The sequence below is a fragment of the Rhinolophus hipposideros genome (assembly GCF_964194185.1).
Source record: "Rhinolophus hipposideros genome assembly, chromosome: 3".
Lineage (NCBI taxonomy): Eukaryota > Metazoa > Chordata > Mammalia > Chiroptera > Rhinolophidae > Rhinolophus > Rhinolophus hipposideros.
In genome coordinates this window covers 47,574,199-47,596,325 of record NC_138049.1, presented here as the reverse complement: position 1 = coordinate 47,596,325, position 22,127 = coordinate 47,574,199, and the positions used below count along the sequence as shown (strand labels likewise).

At 35.3% G+C, this 22,127-nt stretch overlaps 1 protein-coding gene across 2 annotated transcripts in view; it reads right to left on the bottom strand.

Annotated features, from left to right (window-relative positions):
* Positions 1–572: 572 nt before the first annotated feature.
* Positions 573–22,127, bottom strand: part of SNX3 (sorting nexin 3) — a 41,816-nt gene continuing 20,261 nt past the window's right edge. For both annotated transcript variants that reach the window (XM_081036315.1, XM_081036316.1), the window contains exons 2-4: positions 10,276–10,371; positions 2,658–2,782; positions 573–1,312 (exon numbers count right to left, since the gene is read on the bottom strand). In XM_081036315.1, the coding sequence (XP_080892441.1) occupies positions 1,207–1,312; positions 2,658–2,782; positions 10,276–10,371 (327 nt within the window). In that variant the 3' untranslated portion in view covers positions 573–1,206. The remainder of the gene's footprint in view (positions 1,313–2,657; positions 2,783–10,275; positions 10,372–22,127) is intronic.

Below are 22,127 nucleotides of genomic sequence, written 5' to 3'. Positions count from 1 at the left end.
AAGTTCTGGTCACAACACAGGGTAGGCGGCAAGGAGTCCTGCCTTTTCTGGCTTCTTATCATATACACGAGTCAGGCTACAATGCTGTGCCCCTCTCCCTCGGGTAAAGGGGAGCAAGCGTGCCACTACCCCAAGCCAAATCAGAGAGAAAACATGAGTTTGCTAAGAAATGGATTATTACACCCTTGCTAAGTTTGTTTAAGAAAATCACTCAGATGAACTACCAAAAAAAAAATCTAAAAAACAGGAGGCATGGTATTGACTTATCTTAAAAGGCCTTTTAAAAAGAATGACTTGAGATTATAAAGCATTTTTCAAATACACAAAGTGCTTCATAATGACTCAATAAGCCTTAAGGAATGCTTTTTTTAGTACATCACTTTTTTTGTTGTTTAAAAGAAAATACCCCATTGAAAGGGTGGTGGCATATTTGATATCACCACTGTTTAAAGGAGAATGGAGTTACAGGAATGAGAAGTATATAATTAGTAAATAATCCCTCTCAACAAGTGAGTTAAGTAGGAAAGCCATAAAGGGAGAAAAGAAAAGCTGAAGGCAACACAATCAGTGCATATCAGAAATGCATTTTTATTTTTATTTGAAAACAACTTAAATTTTTAGACAAATGATTTTAGTATATAAATTTGATTTTGTTTTTATACAGAATATAAAGATTTCCCTCATTGATCTTCCATGTGAAGGGTATTACAAGCCTGAAGGGAGATTCTTTCTGCACGCAAGTGTGTATCTTCCATGTGGGTGCTGGAAACCTGTGGGGTGGTGCTCCTACACACAAGCACGTATTACAAAGAGGAGAAGAGAAATATTCTAGGTAATCAGGTTCAAGAAGCAAACATGACACAAAAACTGTGCAGATAAGACCAAGTCAGTAACTTTAGTTAGGACTGCAGATTATACCGGTAACAGGTTTGGGAGGTTACTGTGTGTACCACATTCGAGAAAGGCTGGAATGAGGGATTATAGAGAGCTATTACAGAGAAAGGCTGGAATGAGGGATTTTCACTAAAGCAAATTAACTTCTTGTCAACTGCTAAAACAAAACAGAACAAAACAGAGCATACGAGTGTTAGTATACTGAAGGCATGTTATACCAGTTTCTGTGCAGCATGCTAAAAGTTAGAACGTCTTCACTGGTGAATCGGTAATAGTCACAGAAAGTTTTTTTTAACCCCCTTTCGCCAAATTTCAGGCATGTCTTATTTTAGATGGAGTATAGCTTTTATCTATTATTTCATCCTGTAAAAACATGTGAAGACAACGTTCATTCTGTGCAAGAGGATGACCAGCGACCCTAGGAATAAAAAAAAATACAAATTTAGTCCAATATTTTATGGGGGGGAGGTCAAACACACATATGTTTAATGTTAGGAAGCAAGTACAGGGTAGTAATACTGGACTGCCCATAAAGCTACACTCCATCAACTTATGGTAAATTTTCTTTCCTTTGGCTCACAAAGGTAATTTATAAAACATTGAATCACTAGTTTTGTACTGCTTCTGGCATATGTACCCAATATGCCCAATAGCTTCTTTACAAATTAGTTGGTATATTCATAAGAAACCTAAATTAACTTTAATATTAAAAATGAAATGTGTCCTGATTCTAAGAATCCATTTTAAAGAAGGAAAAGATATAGTATAATTAGAAATACACTGAAGTTCAACAAAAACCCAAAATACTAAGAAATAGGCACAGGTATATGGGGTTTTTTGGGGGGGGGCAGGGCAGAGGAGGGTTGCTTGCTTTTAAAGGTTTTCATCATACTAAACACAAGATCAGACTGGGCAAACAGATTTCTATCTCAGAATTTAAAAACATGTAACCTAGCATTGCCTTCTCCAAAAGGAAAGTATGTTCATAAAAAAACAATGAAGGTTATGTACTACAGTAGATAACTAAAAGTTAAAGGCTTTGTATAACTCTCCTTTCTGTTTACTTACCATTCACAGATCTTTAAACCACTAGATAAAAACTAAAGTGCTTCTAATAAATAGCTCACAACCAACATTCTCTAGGATTTGACCTTATTTGGTCCAATTTAAGGCCAATCCACAATTATAGTGAACCCCTTCCTGGAATAACTCTCCCCATTTAACTTTTAAAAGATGGCTATATTTCAAATGAGAATAAAATTTAAAGCTCAAAATTTTGCTTTGCGTTTAAGAGTTTCTAAAGGAAAAGATAAACAACCCCAAGTCTTCTTACATTTCCAAAGGAACAGTTTGCCATGAAAATTTTAAATGTGCACCTTTATATGACAAGCTGATAATACATCCATCTGCAATCAAACAAAATGATCTGAAGTGTTTAAATTTTGATGTTCATACTAGAACATACCTTAAATCAGAAAGAATCAAATAAAACTGTATTTTTAAAATGCTGTAATTTTAAATGTAATTTGCATAAATTAACCAAGAAAAACAAAAACTTAGGTCAACACTTCAATCACTCAAGCGCGTTAATATTTATCACATGATATTCAATTTGTTATATGCTTTTATTTTGTTTAAATGATACAAAAAGTTTGGCAGACCAAAAGAAAAAGCAACATTACAGTTTAACTTAATATCTAAATTATTAGTAGTCACATAAGGTTAACTGTCTCAGAAAACCCCGAGAGACAGAAAGCACTTACTTGTTTATAAACTGCTCCAGCCCTTGCTTCCTTTCTTCAATAAAATTGTCATCAAATATTCCATCATCGCCTCTAAAAGGAAGTTGACGCAAAAATGCTTTCCCAGGGAGCGGGGGAACTACAACCTAAAACAACATAAGCAAAGAAAGTTCCTGAACATGGTGACTGGGCTGTGAATATTTAGAGCACAACATGAAGACAAAGTACGTCCTCATTGTGCGAGCCAAACCACTGTCAATCAAGCTTGTCTAAATATAAAAGGGAATTAGTAAAAAGCATACTAAAAAACTAATGTTTTGGAGGCAAGATAACCAAATGCAGACTAGCCCATTAGTACAAAGCTCTCAATGGCAGGGCATATAGCTTAATTATCATTTTTTCCTGGACTTCTTAGCAAAGCACAAGTATACAAAAAGAACATTCAAGGCAATATTGAAATAAAGGCAACTATGCCCCTCAGTTTTGATGCCAATTGAAGAAGACAATGCTTGACTACAACAGAAACTGTGGAGATCAAAATCGACTCTCAATTCAATGAAGAAATAAAGTATTAACAATGCTCTGACATGGGCAGATAAAAATCCTGTGATCAATTTCTTCCACCTCATACCATCGGCATATAGTCCTTCCTACTTGTGTCTGAGGTGATGACAAAATAATCAACTACTTGTCGTCACTCTTCTATTTCCTAGGCTAAGAAAAATGTTAACTTTCTCCCAAATTCACTATTCTATCTTTTCCCAAAGATTTGTCATTTCTTCCTTCCCACACTATAGGAACGTCCCAAAGGATCAACTTGTGTGATCAAAAATATGGTGAATGTTTAAATTAAAAAAAATGTATTACAGTAAAAGACACTAATTCCTGTCAAAACACTCCCCCTCACTTCGAAGACTCTTACCCCATCGTTCTTGCCACTTTCTGAAGCAGTTCTGGAAGTCGTCTTTCGTGAGTGTCTTTAGTTGCGCTGTCGTGGCTGCCTCAATGTCCTGAATCATTTTGACTTTGGGGAAGAGCCAGAAGGCACACGGTGCCAGATCCGGGGGATAAGGTGGATGAAGACACACCTTAATGTGTTTATTTGACAGAAATTGCCGTACCAGAAGGGATATGTGACATCGAGCATTGTCATGACGGAGGGTGAAGTAAAGAAACTCATGAAAGAGGACTTCCGGAACTGCTTCAGTAAGTGGCAAGAACTATGGGATAAGTGTGTTCAAAGAGAGGGGGAGTATTTTGAGGGGGATTAATAGCAATGTGTCTTTTACTGTAATATTTTTTTTTTATTTAAACATTCACCATGGTTTTTTTTAATCATACCTCATATACTGATCTCTCTCTTCTGGGAATTACTAAAACAAATTCAAATATTTGTTTGAATTAAACAGCACCTAGCTATCTATTTCATAGGTTGGTATGGTTTCTCTATCCTAGGGTTTCTCAACCATGGCCCTACTAACATTTTGAACCACATAATTCTTTATGTTTGGGTGGGTGGGGGGTTTGTTGTGCACCGCAGAATACACAACAGCACCCCAGGCCTCTACCCACTAGATACCGCCAGGAGCACCGCTAGTTATGACAATAAAAAATGTCTCCAACATTGCCAAATGTCTCTTGGGGGACAAAACTGCCCCTGTGGAGAACCACCAATCTAGTCTATTAACACTTTCAAATCAGACCCTCTCTTAGGCTTCTTAGGTTATTTCAATAACAGTTATGCATACAACAGAAGCTCAAATCTGTGTTAAACAACCAGGCACTTAGCTAATCTTGCACGAAAACAGAGAAAATGGTGTAAAGCAAACAATTCAAACAAGGAGAAATATAAATAGTAAACACCAGTATTCAAATTACACATATTCTAAAAGAAGTAAAACTTCAAACCCTTGATCCAGAGTTTGTATAAGTAGGAGTTATCCTAAAACAATAATTCAAAAGGGTCAAAAGCGGAAAGAGCAACACAACTTCATACAGATACAACAAAAAAACAAAGTAACAGCAAAAAACCTCTACAAAACCAAATGCCCAATGTAAACTTTCTAACTCCTTCCTAGAGTTACTCTCCCCAGATGACCAACATTAAGACATCTAAAGACCTGTCTCTGTAAGCTCGCTTTAGCATTCTTGACTCTCTCCACTAAGTTAGCATTTGTGAAGTTGAGAGTTCAAACCTGCAGAGCCTCACAACTGAGAAGCAGGGGCCGTGACGACTGACTGACTGAGTTCCAGTGGAGCTGCCTGACGCTCAGGGAAGAACACCTCTGTCTATAAAGCTATCATAAGAAAAGGAATCTAGAACCAGTTCATTAAATAAATGACTACAATTAATTCAGAGCAGAATTTAGCAAAAAAGGTTAAAGATTACTATGTAGATACATAGGAGGTACGTTTTTGCTAACATAAGATTCAAAATAGTCACTGAAATGGATGGTGAGGTTGTGGGCAACAGGATTAATGACACATAAAAATCACCAGTGGCCTGTTCAGCTAAGATTCCAAAGATCCTTTTCAACATCAAATTATTTTTGCTTAAACCATCCGAAAAGACCTAGTTAGAATTCTTACACCAATTTATAAGTCATGAATCTGAAGATATGTGTGTGCTTGTGGGGCAAGAAGTTGACAGGAGGATATTTCGCTAGCATAATATATTGAAAGCCAAAGTATACTAAAATAAAAGCTAAAAAATTTCACCATCATGACCAATAAACACAGTAAATGTCAACTACTTTCTAGCCTAGTATAACAGTTAATATTACTAATATATAAACAAAATAACTATTCTTAGCAATCCTGTAATAAAAGTACAATTTTCATATAGGTTAAACTCCCAAGATGTTAATAGTGAAGTACTGTGCTTCAAAGGACACCATCATGAAAGTGAAAATCAAGTCACAGAATGGGAGAGGTTTTTCAAATCATATAACTGGTAAGGGACTTGTCAGAGTCTTTGTATATTCTAGATACAAATCAATAATAAGAAGACAAAACACTCAATTAAATAGGCAAAGGATCTGAAAAAAAATTTCTCCAAAGAAAATATATGAATGACTGATAAGTACAGGAAAAAATGATCAACATCATTAGCCATCAGGGAAATGAAAATCAAAACCATGATAAGATACCACACCTTCACACACCCTGGGAAGGCTGTAATAAAGATGGATTATAAGTGTTGGTGAAGATGTGGAGAAAAAGTGGAACCCTCACACATCTTGGAAATGTAAAAATGATACAGCTGCTTTGGAAAACAGTCTGGCAGTTCCTCAAAAAGTTCAACAGAGTTCTCATGTGACCAAGTAAATCCACTCCTAGGTACCCTGTTTCCCCGAAAATAAGACCTAGCCGGACAATCGGCTCTAATGTGTCTTCTGGAGCAAAAATTAATGTAAGACCAAGTCTTACATTAATTTTTGCTCCAAAAAACGCATTAGAGGTGATTGTCCGGCTAGGTCTTATTTTGGGGGAAACATGGTATGTACTATATACCTAAGAGAACTGAAAACGTTACGTCCAGGAAAAAACCTGTACACAAATGTTCATAGCAGCATTAATTGTAATCGCCAAAAAGTAGAAACAACGCAACTGTCCATCAATTGATGAACTGAATAAAATGTAGTTAATGTTATTTGGCAATAAAAAATAACGAAGTACTGATTAATGTTACATCAGGATGAACCTTGAAAACATGCTGGGTGAAAGAAGCCAGACAAAAAAAGACCACATATTCTATGCTTCTATTATATTTACACGACATGTCCAGAACAGGCAAATCCATAGAGAAAGCAGATTAATGGTTATCTAGGGCTGGATGAGGAGAGGTAGGGGGAATAAACTGGTAGTGACTACTGACAGGTTTGGGGTTTCTTTTATGGAATGACAAAAATATTCTAAAATTGATCATAGTGATGGTTGCACAACTTTGTAAATATACTACAAACCATTGAATTGCACAGTTTAATTGGGTGAACTGTATGGCATGTGAATTATATGTCAATATAGCTGCTATTTAAAAAAAGTGACATACACAATCACCAAACGTTTATTAAACACTGCAATGTGCCATGTACTACGGTAAGCAAAGCCCAAAGCCTATCAACACACTTCTCCCGTAAGTCAGACAGAGAAAGACAAATACTGTATCATCTCACTTATATGCAGAATTTAAAGAAGTTGAACTCAGAAGCAGAGTAGTAGCAGCAGCAGCAGTTACCAGGGCCAGGGGTGGGGGTGGGGAAAAAGAGATGATGGTCAAAGGGTATAAAATTCTAGTTATAAGATAAATAAGTTCTGGGGATCTAATGTGCAGCAATCACAGAGTTAACAATACTGTAATATATACTTAAAGATTGTTAAGAGTAGATCTTAAATGTTCTCATACCCCCCCCCAAAAAATGTAACCGTGTGAAGTGATGGATATGGATATATTAGCTAACCTTGTGGTAATTATTTCACAATATATACATATATCAAATCATTATGTTGTATACCTTAAGTTTATAAAATGTTATTTGTCAATTCTATCTCAATAAAGCTGGGAAAAAAGACATTTCTTTCTTATAGCCATAAAAAATATCTTCTTTGTAACCCAGCCCAAAACTTTCCTAACTTGTTTTGTACATTTATGAGGTGTGATTAAAAAATATGGTGAATGTTTGAAAATAAAAAATTTATTACAATGAAAGATACATTGCCATTAATCCCCCTCAAAACACTCCCTCTCACTTCAAACACACTTATCCCATCATTCTTGCCATTTTCTGAAGCAGTTCTGGAAGTCCTCTTTCGTGAGTGCTTTTGGTTGCACTGTCGTGGCTGCCTCAGTGCCCTGAATCAATTAAAAACATTTACCTTTCATGGTCATTTTGATTTTGGGGAAGAGCCAGAAGTCACATGGTGCCAGATCCAGTGACTAAGGTGAATGAGGACACACTGTAATGTTTTTATCTGACAGAAATTGTCGGACCAGAAGTGATGTGTGACACGGAGCCTTTCCATTGTGATTCAAAACCACAGTGAATGCTGTGGCCAAGTGCCATCCAACGGAAAGGCAGAAATCTTCAACACGGAAATGGCACACAGAACCTTAGTAACAATGTGTGTGACACGTTTCAACTTGTTTGGTGCAGTCAGTCAGGTGTGAGCTACGGTTGAGAGAAGGTGTGTTTTAAAGTGTGCCGTAAATCACCCTCCATCATGACAATGCTCCATGTCACACATACTTCTGGTACACGGCAATTTCTGTCAAATAAAAACATTACAGTGTGTCCTCATCCACCTTATTCACTGGATCTGGCACCGTGTGACTTCTGGCTCTTCCCCAAAGTCAAAATGATTCAGGACATCGAGGCAGCCACAACAGCGCAACTAAAGACACTCATGAAAGAGGACTTCCAGAACTGCTTCAGAAAGTGGCAAGAATGATGGGACAAGCGTTTGAGGTTAGAGGGAGTATTTTTTCTAAGGGGAACAGGACTTTATTGGGGAACAGTGTGTACTTCCTGGATTTTTTCCAAGTCAAGCTGTTGTCCTTTCAGTCTTAGTTGTGGAGGGCGCAGCTCAGCTCCAGGTCCAGTTGCCATTGTTAGTTGCAGGGGGCGCAGCCCACCATCCCTTACCGGAGTTGAGGAGTCAAACCGGCAACCTTGTGGTTGAGAGCCCGCGCTCCAACCAACTGGGCCATCTGGCACTGGCCCATGTGGGAATCGAACTGGCAGCCTTCAGCGTTAGGAGCATGGAGCTCCGACCACCTGAGCCACCAGGCCACCAGAGGGAGTATTTTTAGGGGGATTAATGGCAATGTGTCTTTTACTGTAATAATTGTTTTTTTAATTTGAGCATTCACCGTATTGTTTGATCACACCTTGTAGGTCTTCTGAATATATATAAAATACATACAAGTTATAAATCTCTATTCCCAAATCGATAGCCAAATGTTTCAACCCAATTTACTGAATATGAATTCCTTTCCCCACTGATCAACAATGTTGTTTTTGTTATGAACTAAATTTCCAATAAACACATGGGTCAGCTTCTAAATTCTATTACATTTCACTAATCTATTTGCCCATCCCTAAAGCAGTACTACATTATTTTAATTACTACAGTCTTAAGGTATGTTCTGATGTCTGCAGCTGCTCAATACATGTTCACAATTTCTGGCTATTCTTGAGCATTCTCTGATTCTAAAGCTCATATATAAATCTGCATGTTTATAAAGACATCCATAATATCTCTGTTAGAATTTTATGAACTTTATAAATAAGCCAGGAGGTACTACCTTATTTCCTAGGTCTACTGCTAAAACACCACCTCTAGGTGTTTCCCTTGACCATCTAATAAGAGAGTAGCTCTCCTGGCACTCTGAGTTTAATTAGTTTTTTCTTTCTCTTTCCTTTTTTTTAAAGAGCACATTATCATCTGACATACTATGTATTTATTTTTTCTGCCTTCCCTTCACCACCACCCCAACTTGCCCAGCAGAATGTAAGCACCATAAAAGTGAGGATGTTAATTTGTTCACAGCTCTACCTGTAACTCATAGAACACACAGAATGAGCTCTCAAATGTTTACAGAATAAATGAATCTTCAAAAGTGAATATTCCAAAACAGGAATGTAGTGATTTCTATTTAAGGTTTTCTTTTGTCATTCAGTGAAGTTTTGAACTTTTCTTTATATGGGTCTTATAGTTATCATTTTATTTGTAAGTATTTTATGAGTAAAATTATTTTCCCTTTATATTTTTGATGGAATGCTATGATTTGTGTATGTTGCTCTTATATCCAGCCACATTTATCTGCTTAAGGAATTTTCCTTCCATTTCTAGCTTATTGTGTTTCAGAAATAAGCATAAGCAAGCCTTAACCTACTTCAGGGCTCCTATCATATCCACTTCTTTCCTACTATACTCTAGTCACAAAGTAACTTTTCATCATTCTGAGCATACCATGCCCTTTGATGTAATTGTGACAGAGGGTTGAAATAAGGGATATTTGTGTGGTACCATGCTCTAATTTATTTTGCAGCCAAAACCACCAAATTTTCTTCTAAGAGAAGACAATTCCTACCAAAGTATGTAACAGTATTTTCAAATTGCAGGTAGCAACCCATTAGTAGCTCATGGCCATCATTTAAAAGGCTAACCTGAAGAATATCAACACGTATCACACACAGTACGGAAAGTACTGGATTAGATAAAACGTATTTATGGTGATGACAAAATGTATTTATGATGAGTCAGTAAAAACCACTGGAAATACACTGACATCTGAGATGTACTGGGGAAGAGAAACTTGTCAGGGATGTGGAGGGGGAAGGTGGAATAGGAAGATGAGGGAAAGGAAGGAAGGAACAGCAAGGAAGTTCTAAGGAGTGTTATCCAAGTGGGTCAGCAAAGGCACCAATGGGGCCATTAAAGTAGCCAAGAGAAGGAAGACAGTTCTGAGGAAAAGTTAGAGACTTCCTTCATCTCCCATGAAATAAGATAACACTGAACTATTTGAAAAAGAAATCATACTTGCTTTTATCTATTCAAGATAACTTTCCAGAGCAGTATTCAATATTGAGATTTGCAATGTTTTGCTTTAAAAAGTTCCATTACAAATAATTCTTACCTTGCTCTCTCTTTCTAATTCACTTCGTAGCCACTCAAAGTCACTGTATCTTCTTCTAACAGTAGATTCCTTCAGCTTGAAAATAGGCAGATTTGTCTGCAAGAAAAAAAGTCACTCCTAAATTGAAGCATATTACATGGACTTCAAAAAAAGGGAGGGGATCTTTACGTCAAATTAATAATACAGCAAGCCTGGTTACCTTAATAAAATCATAAATTTATTGAGGTGCCATTTTACCTCCAACAAAATAAACCTTAGCTAACTGTTCAAATAGTATGTTATTTACACTCGAGTACAACTTCCAAAATGCATGTTTGCATATATGCTTTTGGATGTCATTATGCCCGAGGCTAGTTATATAAACAAAGGTCATTTTTTTTCTATTTCAGTGAGGTGTAAAAGCGTCAACTGAAAGGGGTTGAAGATAAAGCTAGCTCTAATTGCTATCCAGTTTAGATACCACTTTAGTATATAATGCTCATAGGGGAAAGAGGCCTGAACTACTTTGAAATATAAAATATTTTGTTATTATGACGAGATTAGATGTTGCATAATGAAAGAAATGAATAAAGGATTATTTTTAATGGTCGTCTTTAAAAATGCCAGAAAATCATTCTTAACCATTCGTAGGAAATTAGGAGTCACACCCTTTACATCAGGTTCATAGATTCAGAACTTTATAGGCCGAGGGCAAGTTTAAGAATGGAAAACATAATGCCCAGTACTTGAGGTTACACAGGAATGGAAGAAAACTTTCAGAGACTGTCCTGTACAAGATTGCAAAGATCATTTCTGTTCATTTCTGAAGTTAAAGTAACAGGAAATATTTCCATTATCTTTTAATGATCCCTAAAAAAAGAGAAAATATACTTCTGAATCCAATTAAAAATGGTTTATGATTAAGGACAATTAGCAGAAGCTGTTTACCATTACAATTTTATTGAGAATAGATTGTAAAACGCATGTAATATTACAAAGTTTGTAGGAGACAGAAATGACCTAACGATTAATGCCATAGCATACTGAAAATGCTACGTAATACTACAGTTAACCCCTGAACACGGGTATGAACCGTGCGGGTCTACTTATATGCAGATTTTTTTCAATAAATATACTGAAACATTTTGAGATTTGCGACAATTTGAAAAATATGGAAGAACCATGTAACCTAGAAATACCAAAAAAAATTAAGAAGTTATGTATATCATGAATGCATAAAATGTATGTAGATACTAGTCTATTTTATCATTTACTACCCTGATATGTATAAATCTATTATAAAAAATTAAAACTTATCAAAACTTACACTTATGGACCACACATGGTGCCATTGGCTGTCTAAAGAAATATAAAAGATTAAATCACAACTGCAGAAAGTTAACTGTAGTACATACTATACTACTGTAATAACTTTGTAGCCACCTCCTGCTGTTTCAATTACACTAGGCTACCATAAAGCAATCATTGGCTGCTTCTTCATTATCAATGCATGAATCACACCTGTAAATAAATATTAAATTTTCACAGTATCTTTTCATTTTTGATGTCCAGTGTGAGTAATACGTGTAACATCTACGTGTTTTGTATCATGTAAGACAATAATGAGGTAGGTGCTGACAGATGATTCATCTTGTAAACAGATGACATACACTTACCGCTCTCGATAGAGTACAGAACTGTAAATGTATTTTCTCTTCCTTATGATTTTCTTAGTAACATTTTCTTTTCTCTAGCTTACTTTATTATAAGAATACAGCATATAATACATATAACACAAAATATGTGTCAATAGACTTTATGTTTTTTGTTAGCTTCCAGCTAACAGTAAGCTATCAGTAGTTACGTTTTGGGGGAGTCAAAAGTTACATGTGGATTTTCAACTGTGTGGGGGGGCTGGCACCCCACCCAACCCCTATGTTGTTCAAGTGTCAATTGTATATACTCTCAGATTATATTTGGTCCTTAATTCAGTCTTTGCACCTGTAGAACTGCAAACTGCTTTACAGATGAAAAGAAAAAAACTAAGTGCCACCAGAAGGAAAGACTGGTTTCCTACTTTGGACACAGGGACATCATCATTACGTAAAATTCACTCACAAGAAAATTCCAATCATTTGTTAAACTTACTGCTTCTGGTAATTGTCCTTCAGCTAAAGAAAAGCTTTTTATTCAGGACCTTAAACCCATTTTTTAGTGGTCTAAATTTTTCCAAAGTGTATTAACTTCTCTATGTTGTATACCTTATAGCTTGGATTCTTCTACAGATGCTATTGGGCATAACACTGTATAGGTTTCAAGCATGAAACCGAATCTCACAAGAGGTTTAAAAGCACTTGAATTTTCTTTCCCAGGTAACCACAACATTTGTTCATTGTATTAACGACTAAGAGCAAATTGCACCTAACAAGACTCTTATTATACTAAAAGTCAAGCTTATATTTAGAGATGCTGGCTTGCTGTACAGAGAAGTACTCTCATTCCCCACAGGGAATAAAATTAGGTCCCCTGGAGAGTAGGATGATAATTCCCAGAAAGAAAGCACTGGATTATTTCTCTCTAATTTCATCCATTGGCTTTTTAACCAAGTTCACCCTTCCGCATTAAAATATTAAGTCTTTGTAAGTGTCTAAAGATAGAAAGGCCTTACAGAATTGAGTGTTTTCTGCAGGTGAGATTTTACATTTTGAATTCCCTCCTCTCAAATTACTTTACAAAGAGGATTAGCTGCTCTCTTTATTCAATATGTTAAGATCAAGCTTGTGAAAAGAGTTCCCTAAGAATTTTCATACTTCTGGGTACGGAAGTCTATAAAGTTAATCTCTGAAACAACATATCAAGCTTACAGGTACAATGTTGAGGGAAGAGTGCCAATTCAGCTCATTTTACCTTCCATTTTCCCTTTTGAACTTTTGACACAATCATGATTATATCTGACTCAGTTTAATAGAAGGAGAGTGGGAGGGAAAAAAATCCAATCCCTTCTATGATTAGCTAATAGTTTGATAGATTATACATTAAAAAAAGGATCATAGTTAAAGAAAATTCTTTTGTTTAGTTTTCTCAGCTGGCTATGATTTCTCTTTATATGAGGACTGCTATCGAGTTTTGATAAAGTCACATCAAGTAATTCTTAACATTATTTGCTCATTACATTTAGAGTGGTAAGTTTGCCTAACATCTTCCTGATCACCACAAGGGCTTTTAATTCAATTTGATCAAAATGCAAATGAAAAATGCTGAGATTTTTTGTTTAAGCCACTGAACTATCACTGTTGATTACAAACTCTTATGATTGGTCACTTTCAACTTATTTAACCCTTATAAAATGCTCTATTTCGGGTTTTTGAAGAGACAAGAGTAAGGATAATAATTTTTCCCTAGTTTTGTGATTCAATTATTAGTTTGGAAGCACCTATAATGGGGTGTACTGCTAGAGAAGATGGGGAATATAACGAGAACTAAGATGCTGAGCTGCCCTTCATGAAGTTTACAATGTAGCAGAGAGGTTGGAAGATAAGCACATACAAAGTTAAATTTATGTGGTTAACAATACCATACACCATAAAAACAATGTTGAAAGACCAAGAACAAATTATAGACAAATAATCTGCAACACAAAACCAAAGGATAATTTTATTAAAGGTAAATAACTCAGAAACCAATGAAAGATAAAGTTGAATAACCTGACAAAACAGGCAGAATACAGAAAAACTAATGGCCCAAACCGTCCAACTTCACTCACAAAAATGCGACTTAAAACAGTAAGATCCCATTTTCAATTATCCCACAGGCAAGTATTAAATTTTAATAGCCAGTAACAGTGAGGGTAGAGCCATTTAAAAAACCTGCTAATAGTAAGGAAAACCTGGTACAACCTTTAAGGAGGGCATTTTGGTGACATCCATCACTTTTCTTAAATTTACTTTTTAATTACAGTATAAAATGCTGTATTAGTTTCATGTTACAACATAGTGATTAGACACGGACATACCTTATGAAGTGATCACCCCTATAGTTCTAGTATCCATCTGATACCATACATAGGTATTATATTAGATGGGTGCAAAAGTAATTGGGGTTTTTGCAATTAACCTTTTAAACTGCAATTACTTTTGCACCAACCTAATAGTATTGACTATATTCCCTATGTCACTCCTTTAAAAGCACGTATCTTTTGAGCCAACAATTCCACTAGGAATTAACCCTACAAATATTTCCATACATTCAAAAAGATATTGGTGCACAGTTTACATTAGCATTGTTTATGTAATGGCAAACAAACAAAAAACCAAAAACCTAATAAAACTGTTCAAATATAAAATGAAAGTTTATACAACTTTTATAAAATATAACTCAGCCACAGGCTGATCAGGAAGCCCGTTGGAGATATGTTAAGTATAAGAAGTTTTAGAACAATATATATAGTATGATACCATCTGTATAATAATAATAATAATAATTTAAAAGAAAGCATAAAAGGATTGATTTGGCCTGTATTCTTTTAACACGTGGAGTCAGCCATACTATAGGAAGACAGATGAGAATAGTGAAATAGTGTGAACTACATGTAGAGAGGAAACAAACATTTTTAGGAAGTAATTCTTATATATTCAAATCATAGGACATGGTGAGAAATAAAACTGAAAAGGTTAAATTGTGCCCTGTCTGGCTATGGTATTTACCTATAGGCACCAGGAATTAATAAACAAGTCTAAACAGGAAAATATCTTTGACACACACACACACACACAAAAAAAAAACAGAAAAGAGAAGATACCACGGAAGTAGAAGCCACAGAACTGCAGAGATTAGCTGTGTGTACGGGTGAGCATTAAGAACAGTTTGGTCCTCTTGGGTTCAAAGAGCATTTTATGAATTTGACTCCAAAGGCAATGGAAGTAAAAACTAAAATAAACGAATGGGATTATATGAAACTGAAAAGCTTCTGCACAGCAAAAGAAACTATTGACAAAATAACGAGGCAACCAACTGAATGGGAGAAGATTTTTGCAAACAGTGCCTCAGATAAGGGGCTAATATCCAAAATATACAAGGAACTCATGAAACTCAACAACAAAAAAACAAACAACCCAATTGAAAAATGGACAGAGGACCTGAAGAGACATTTCTCCAAAGAGGATATACAAATGGCAAATGGACATATGAAAAAATGCTCAACATCGCTAATCATCAGAGAAATGCAAATGAAAACCACAATGAGATATCACCTCACCCCAGTCAGAATGGCTATCATCAACAAGACAAATAGCAACAAGTGTTGGAGAGGCTGTGGAGAAAAAGGAACCCTCATACACTGTTGGTGGGAATGCAGACTGGTGCAGCCGTTATGGAAGGCAGTGTGGAGGTTCCTCAAGAAATTACGAATAGAATTACCATATGACCCAGCAATCGCTCTCCTGGGTATCTACCCAAAAAATCTGAAAGCATTTCTCTATAGAGACACGTGTACTCCAATGTTCATTGCAGCTTTGTTTACGGTGGCCAAGACGTGGAAACAACCAAAATGTCCTTCAATAGATGAATGGATAAAGAAGTTGTGGTATATATACACAATGGAATACTATTCCACGTTAAGGAAAGATGATATAGGAGCGTTTGTGACAACATGGATGGATCTTGAGAGTATAATGCTAAGTGAAATAAGTCAGACAGATAAAGCAGAGAACCCTATGATTTCACTGATATGTGGTATATAAACCAAAAAGAACAAGACAAACAAATGAGAAAGAAAAACTCATAGACACAGACAATAATTTAGTGGTTACCAGAGGGTAAGGGGGTGGGGGGTGGGTGATGAGGGTAAAGGGGATCAAATATATGGTGATGGAAGGAGAACTGACTCTGGGTGGTGAACACACAATGGGATTTATAGACGATGTAATACAGAATTGTACACCTGAAATCTATGTAAATTTACTAACAATTGTCACCCCAATAAATTTAATAAAAAAAAAAGTTTGGTCCTATGCTCATTACAAAAAAATATTTTTTTTTCTAACTGTGCACAGTGAGATGTTCATGAGACTTACTGTGGTGATCATTTCACAATATATACAATTATAAATAATTATGCTGTACACCTGAAACTAATGCAATGTTGTATGTCAATGACATCTCAAAAAAAAAAGTTGGTTCTAGCTCGTTCTAAGATTGATCTACTTGAAAAGTATAGACGAGTCAGACTAAGGAGGCAAATTATAGCAGAACTCCCTTAAAGGTCTTACTTTGGATATCATTTAAAATGTTTATACTTATCTAGAGAGAAATCAAGTACTGAATTCTGATATTAAATGTAAATCAGACTAAATAAAGTTACCTTACTTTAAGATGACTAAAACTTCTGAAATTTAATAAGCAAGATTTAGTATTCTCTCATTCTGATGTTCATATTTCCCCTCAATTTTAAGAAAAGTTACCTTAGTTGCTCACGCTGAGCATAAACTAGAAGCCATTACTTTCTTCCTAGCTACTGTTCATTTTACCTAACACGTAAAATTGTCAAAGTCAGCCATTTGTATGAAGTAACATTTGTAGGAAATATTTTATTTGTAGGAACAATGACCTGAGATAGGCAAGATCAGAGACAAGCAAAACTGAAGTCTATTATCAGGTAAGAACCCTAAACTAACGCACAGCTTTCATCTATTTATGTACGTATTTATTATAAGTAAATGCTGAAGGTGAGTTTGAATAACCTTGGTCTATTTTAGACTTTTCAATTTTGCTCATGTAGTTATAAAAGTTCTGCAACTAATGTTTGCATTATTTTGCATTGTCTACAAAAGTTCTGCAAATAATGAAGCAAATATAGAGGCTCCTAGAAACATTTACGTCAACTATTCTCATGGCATCTATATAAGAAATCCAACATTAACAATTTAAAGCTATATCAGGGCTATGGCCCAAACTAACATTTAAGAAGCAGAAAATTATAGTTCTCTGTTCTTCAAAAACTTGAGTTGGTTACCTGGAACCCATAAATTCAATAAAAACTATTTTATTCCACATTCAAAATACACCTTTGTTAATCATTATAAGCCCAACACTAGTTAATTTGTTACCACGATTTAAAATTTCTTTAGAAAACTATAAAAAAAGATTGTCAAGGGAGGCAGAAGCTGAGAATACAAGAATGTTCACATCTGCTACTAAAAGAAACTTTAAAAATAACATCTAAATGTGGGACTCACGTTACAAAGTCAGAGCAAAAAAAGTCAGTCCCAAATCTCTCCTCCACATCCAACCTCTGCTACTGAAATCAAAGACTTTGGTGGCCCTTCAGCCTGATAAACTACAGAATTATTACCTTGGTAGCTTACAACAATTTAAGTGGAAGTATAACACAAATATAGAAATGTGCACAAATACATTAAAGGTACAGCTCAATAAATTTTCAAATGGTAGTAATCTGGATAGACTTAAAAAAAAAAAGTACAGTCCTGAGACCTACCTCAGATCAGTTAAATCAGTCTATAGGGGAATGGTCCCTTTAAAAAAAAAAGTTCCCCAGATGATTTATGCATAAATTTTGAAACTTACCATACCACATCTGACTGGTTCAAAAGATCATACAACAAGGCTTCAAAGCAGTGTTAGAGGGAAATTTATAGCTGTAAACATCCACATTAAAAAATGAGAAGTATCTCAAATGAATAACCTAACCTTCCACCTTAGGACACTAGAAAAAGAACAAGTTAAATACAAAAGACAGAGAAGGAAATAGTAGAGACCATTGTAGAAAAAATGAAATAGAGAACAGAAAAACAAAAGAGAAAATATAAATGAAAAACATTCAATGCTTCAATTAAAGAAATGGGAGACTTTAATCAAATTGGAGATTAATTTTAATATATTGTTTTATAAAACATTTGACACGTAGTCATAGTATTCCTTCTATGGGAGAAGAAAATCACAATCAGTAACCCTACTCACTTTCTCATTCTTATCTTCAAATCTCACAGATTCATTCAGTATAAAAGTATACACTTTGTAATATTCTGCATTAGGACAGTGGTTAAGAGCTCAGTCTCTGTATAGGTTCAAATTCCAGCAATGCCACTTAGCTATGTGACTTAGGCAAGTTAATCTCTCTGTTTCTCAATTTGTTTATCTATAAACTGGGAATAATAGTGAGACTATATCAAAACAGATGATTTAGAAGTTAAACTAACCTAGATGAATTCTTTTATACTACTTGGAAAATCATACAAAGGATAATTATCTTGAAAATAAATAAGATTCCTAATGCTGGGAGGCCATGTTCTTATAATCCTATCTCATACAGTTGTAGTGATGAAACAAGGTAACATATAAACATGCTTACAATCTTACCTGGCACACAATAATTGCACAATAAGTCTAAGTTATTTGTTTTTCTTACATTATCCATTTTGTGTCTTTTTAAAACTTAGCAAAAAGTTTTAGTATTGTAATACTCTCCCTATACGTTTAAGCAATTGTTATTCTTGTTATAGTTGCTTTGTAAATCTACGATATTTTTGCTGGACCATTTGAGAATAAATAGCAGATATCATGACCCTTTACCACTAAGTACTTCAGTGTGCATTCCCTAAGGACATTCTCTTGTATAACAGAACGAGGACCAAATATGGGACATTTAAATTTGATGTACAGTCCACATTCAAATTTTAAGTTGTCCCAATAGTAACCTTTACAAGTTTTTAAAAACCAGAAAGAATCCCATTAAGAATTAAGCACTTTCCTGGTTATATCTTTAGTCTCCTTCAATTTAGAACAGATATCCTGCCCTTTAGGCATTCAAGACGATAACAATTTTAAAGAGTGTAGGCCATGTGTCTGAGATATATTATGCATCTGAGTTTGTCTGAATTTGTCCTCATACCAGTTTCACGTCATGACGGGACTTTTGACGGGAATGTTCCTAACAGCAGAAATGTTGAAGCCTTCTCAGCGCATCACATCAGAAGGTACATGGAAGTGTGTCCTATTATTGGATCATTTGGTTAAGGCCAGGTTAGCCAGATTTCTCCAACGTACAGTTACCTTTTCTTCCTCTTTATAGTAAGTTTTTCTTATTCTTGCACTTGCCCTTCATAATAAAATTTAGTGCCATTTGGAATTTACCCAGCTAAATTTAAAACTTACAGAACTGTCAAAGCCCAGGAAGAATTCTGCTTCTTGGAGAATCGCATTTTTAGATGAAGTTATTGGCCTGACTTGAACCATTAGGAGAGAGGCTGGCTTATTGCAGGAAAGCCCTCCTCTCTGCCACCTACACTGTGAACATGCAGATGTGTAAGTACATTATGGTCACAATTTGTTGATTTAGTAAACAGAATTAGAAGAGGATTTATAGTCTACTTGGCTACAATGGAGCCATGGATGTTTGTATTGGCCCTAGGAGAAATTCAGGGCAATTTGCACCTTCTGTGCATCTTGCCTTTAAAATTGCAAAAGGAGATTGTTATTTTGTGTACCTCATGAAAAGATGGCTGACTGATTACGTAAAATACCTGGAACATTCAGAAAACTAGAAAAGAACAAGACTAAAAACCTGAAGAAACTGTTCAATATTATTTTGTTGCTGTTCATTTGTTCTAATATACCAGAAACAAAACTCCAAAGAGATGAAATGTTATGAGATGTCTGTATGACTGATACTCTTAAACTGCTATTTACATAAAAGAGAAACCTGCCATTTCCCACAAAATAACACTAATCACATGGGGTAAAATCATCAGGACTCCAAATGGACATTATATACTAAAGAACAGATTTTTGAAACCATGGTACAGAGCTCTAAAACAAGTGCTCCCTTCACGTCTAAGCAGAGGAAACTGCCACATTACTAGTCTCCAAAAAGCCGGGTCTTACACACTTACACAGGCTGACCTATTAAAGTCAGCAGCTCACAGATACCCTATATGTAACCTGATTATCACTGATAGCCAAGCAGAAAACTAAGCCTCAAAATGTGATCACCTGAATATAGTTTAACAATAGATATTAGAAAAATGTTTACTAGGTGTTTCTAGTATTTCTTCAGATAGTGTCACGTGTACATTTGAAAAAAGAGACTGGCAACGACATCAAAAGTATACTCAATAGACCATACTCTATTCAACCAATCCTAAGAGATGTAAATGGATTCCCCACTACAGTTCTCATTAAACGGTTGCATTTCTCCAAATATCTACATCTAGAGATAAAGGATAAGCTGAGAAGTGCTTAAGCTATTACCTCTCCCTTCAGTACTTTTGATACTTGTTTTACCCAATCTGGAACAGCATGAATAACGGGAGATATGGTTTATAACCTAGATGAACTCTAAATATGTCTGGGGAGAAGTCATTTAAGTGAAGAATAAGCTTTTAGTCTGGTGAACCTTTGAAATGTAGATTGTCACTAAGCCAAGGTATTTAGTTTAGTTTCTTTCTTTTTTTAAAAAAAATAAGGACATGGCTTTCCAGTGATACAATTTCCCGTTATTTTAAAAGAAGTATCCTTTATGGTGTAATTTCCAAAACAGTAGAGAAGAAATTATCCAGACTGGTTTAATGCATAAACCAAGTAATTCCATATATTTTTCCTCCTTTATCCATACTCTTCATTTGTGAATTGGCAACAAGGCTCACTTGGGAGCTCGCACAAGGTTTTCAACGAGCAACCTTTAATGGACTTCTGCAACAGTAATTCTACTGTAAAGAAAAATTTGCTCGTAATAGTTCATGAACATTTACATAATCCTATCGGCTTCTACTGAAAGAAAACTGCTTAATAGCCTACGACCTTTTTTGAACAATTTTAAAAGTACAAAATGATTTATCTTCCCAACTTGCCTAATCATAAGAATTGCCTCAAGAGTTTTAAACAGCCCCCCACACACCCGCACAGCTCCTAAAGAATCTCATTCAAATTCGTCTGGGGTGGAATCTGAAAATCAGTATTTTTAAGTGATTTTAAGGTGCGAGAACCACTGCCCAAGACTTACTTACATGGGAAACCGGGGTCTCCGAAATCTGTATGATGACCAAATGATTCTAGTTTAGCTGGGACAGATATGGGCAATAATATCTTACCACCTTAAGGATAGTGATTTGGAACTAACACTATGAGAATACTGAACTGGAAATTGGATGCAAAGTCATTATCACTATGATGTGGAAATCAGTGAAAGAATATTAGTTAAGAAGCTCTATTCAGTGTTATTCTAAATGTCTATACATATACTGTGTTTCCCCAAAAATAAGACCTAGCCAGAAAATCAGTTCTAACACGTCTTTTAGAGCAAAAATTAATATGACTCGGTCTTATATTAATTTGTAGTAATTATAAATAGTTATAAAATAAGACCCGGTGTTATATTACATAAGAACGGGTCTTATATTAATTTATGCTCCAAAAGACGCATTCGAGCTGACTGTCGGCTAGGTCTTATTTTCGGGGAAACACGGGAGTATCAGGAACATATGGATACAGAAATGTAAAACAATCACCATCCTCAAGAGATACTTACAGCATGAAATGGGAGGGAGGGACAGCTACAACCATAATTCATCATAGACCTTTACTGTTTAGATAAAAGGGTAGAAACTTGTACTAATCAGGGAAGAAATAAAACACATATATATAAATTAAGTTTGCATGGTAGGCTCATAAAAAGTACCCTTAAAATTAAAAAAATATATTAGAATAGTACATGTTCATTCGTAGAGACTTCATTTTGATAATATCCTTTGTCTTTTATACATACAAATTTTATTCTTATTTAATATACTTCTATTAGCTTCTCCCTTGACATAGTTAACATGACTGCATACAGACATTATCTACACGAGAGGTGATGTAGT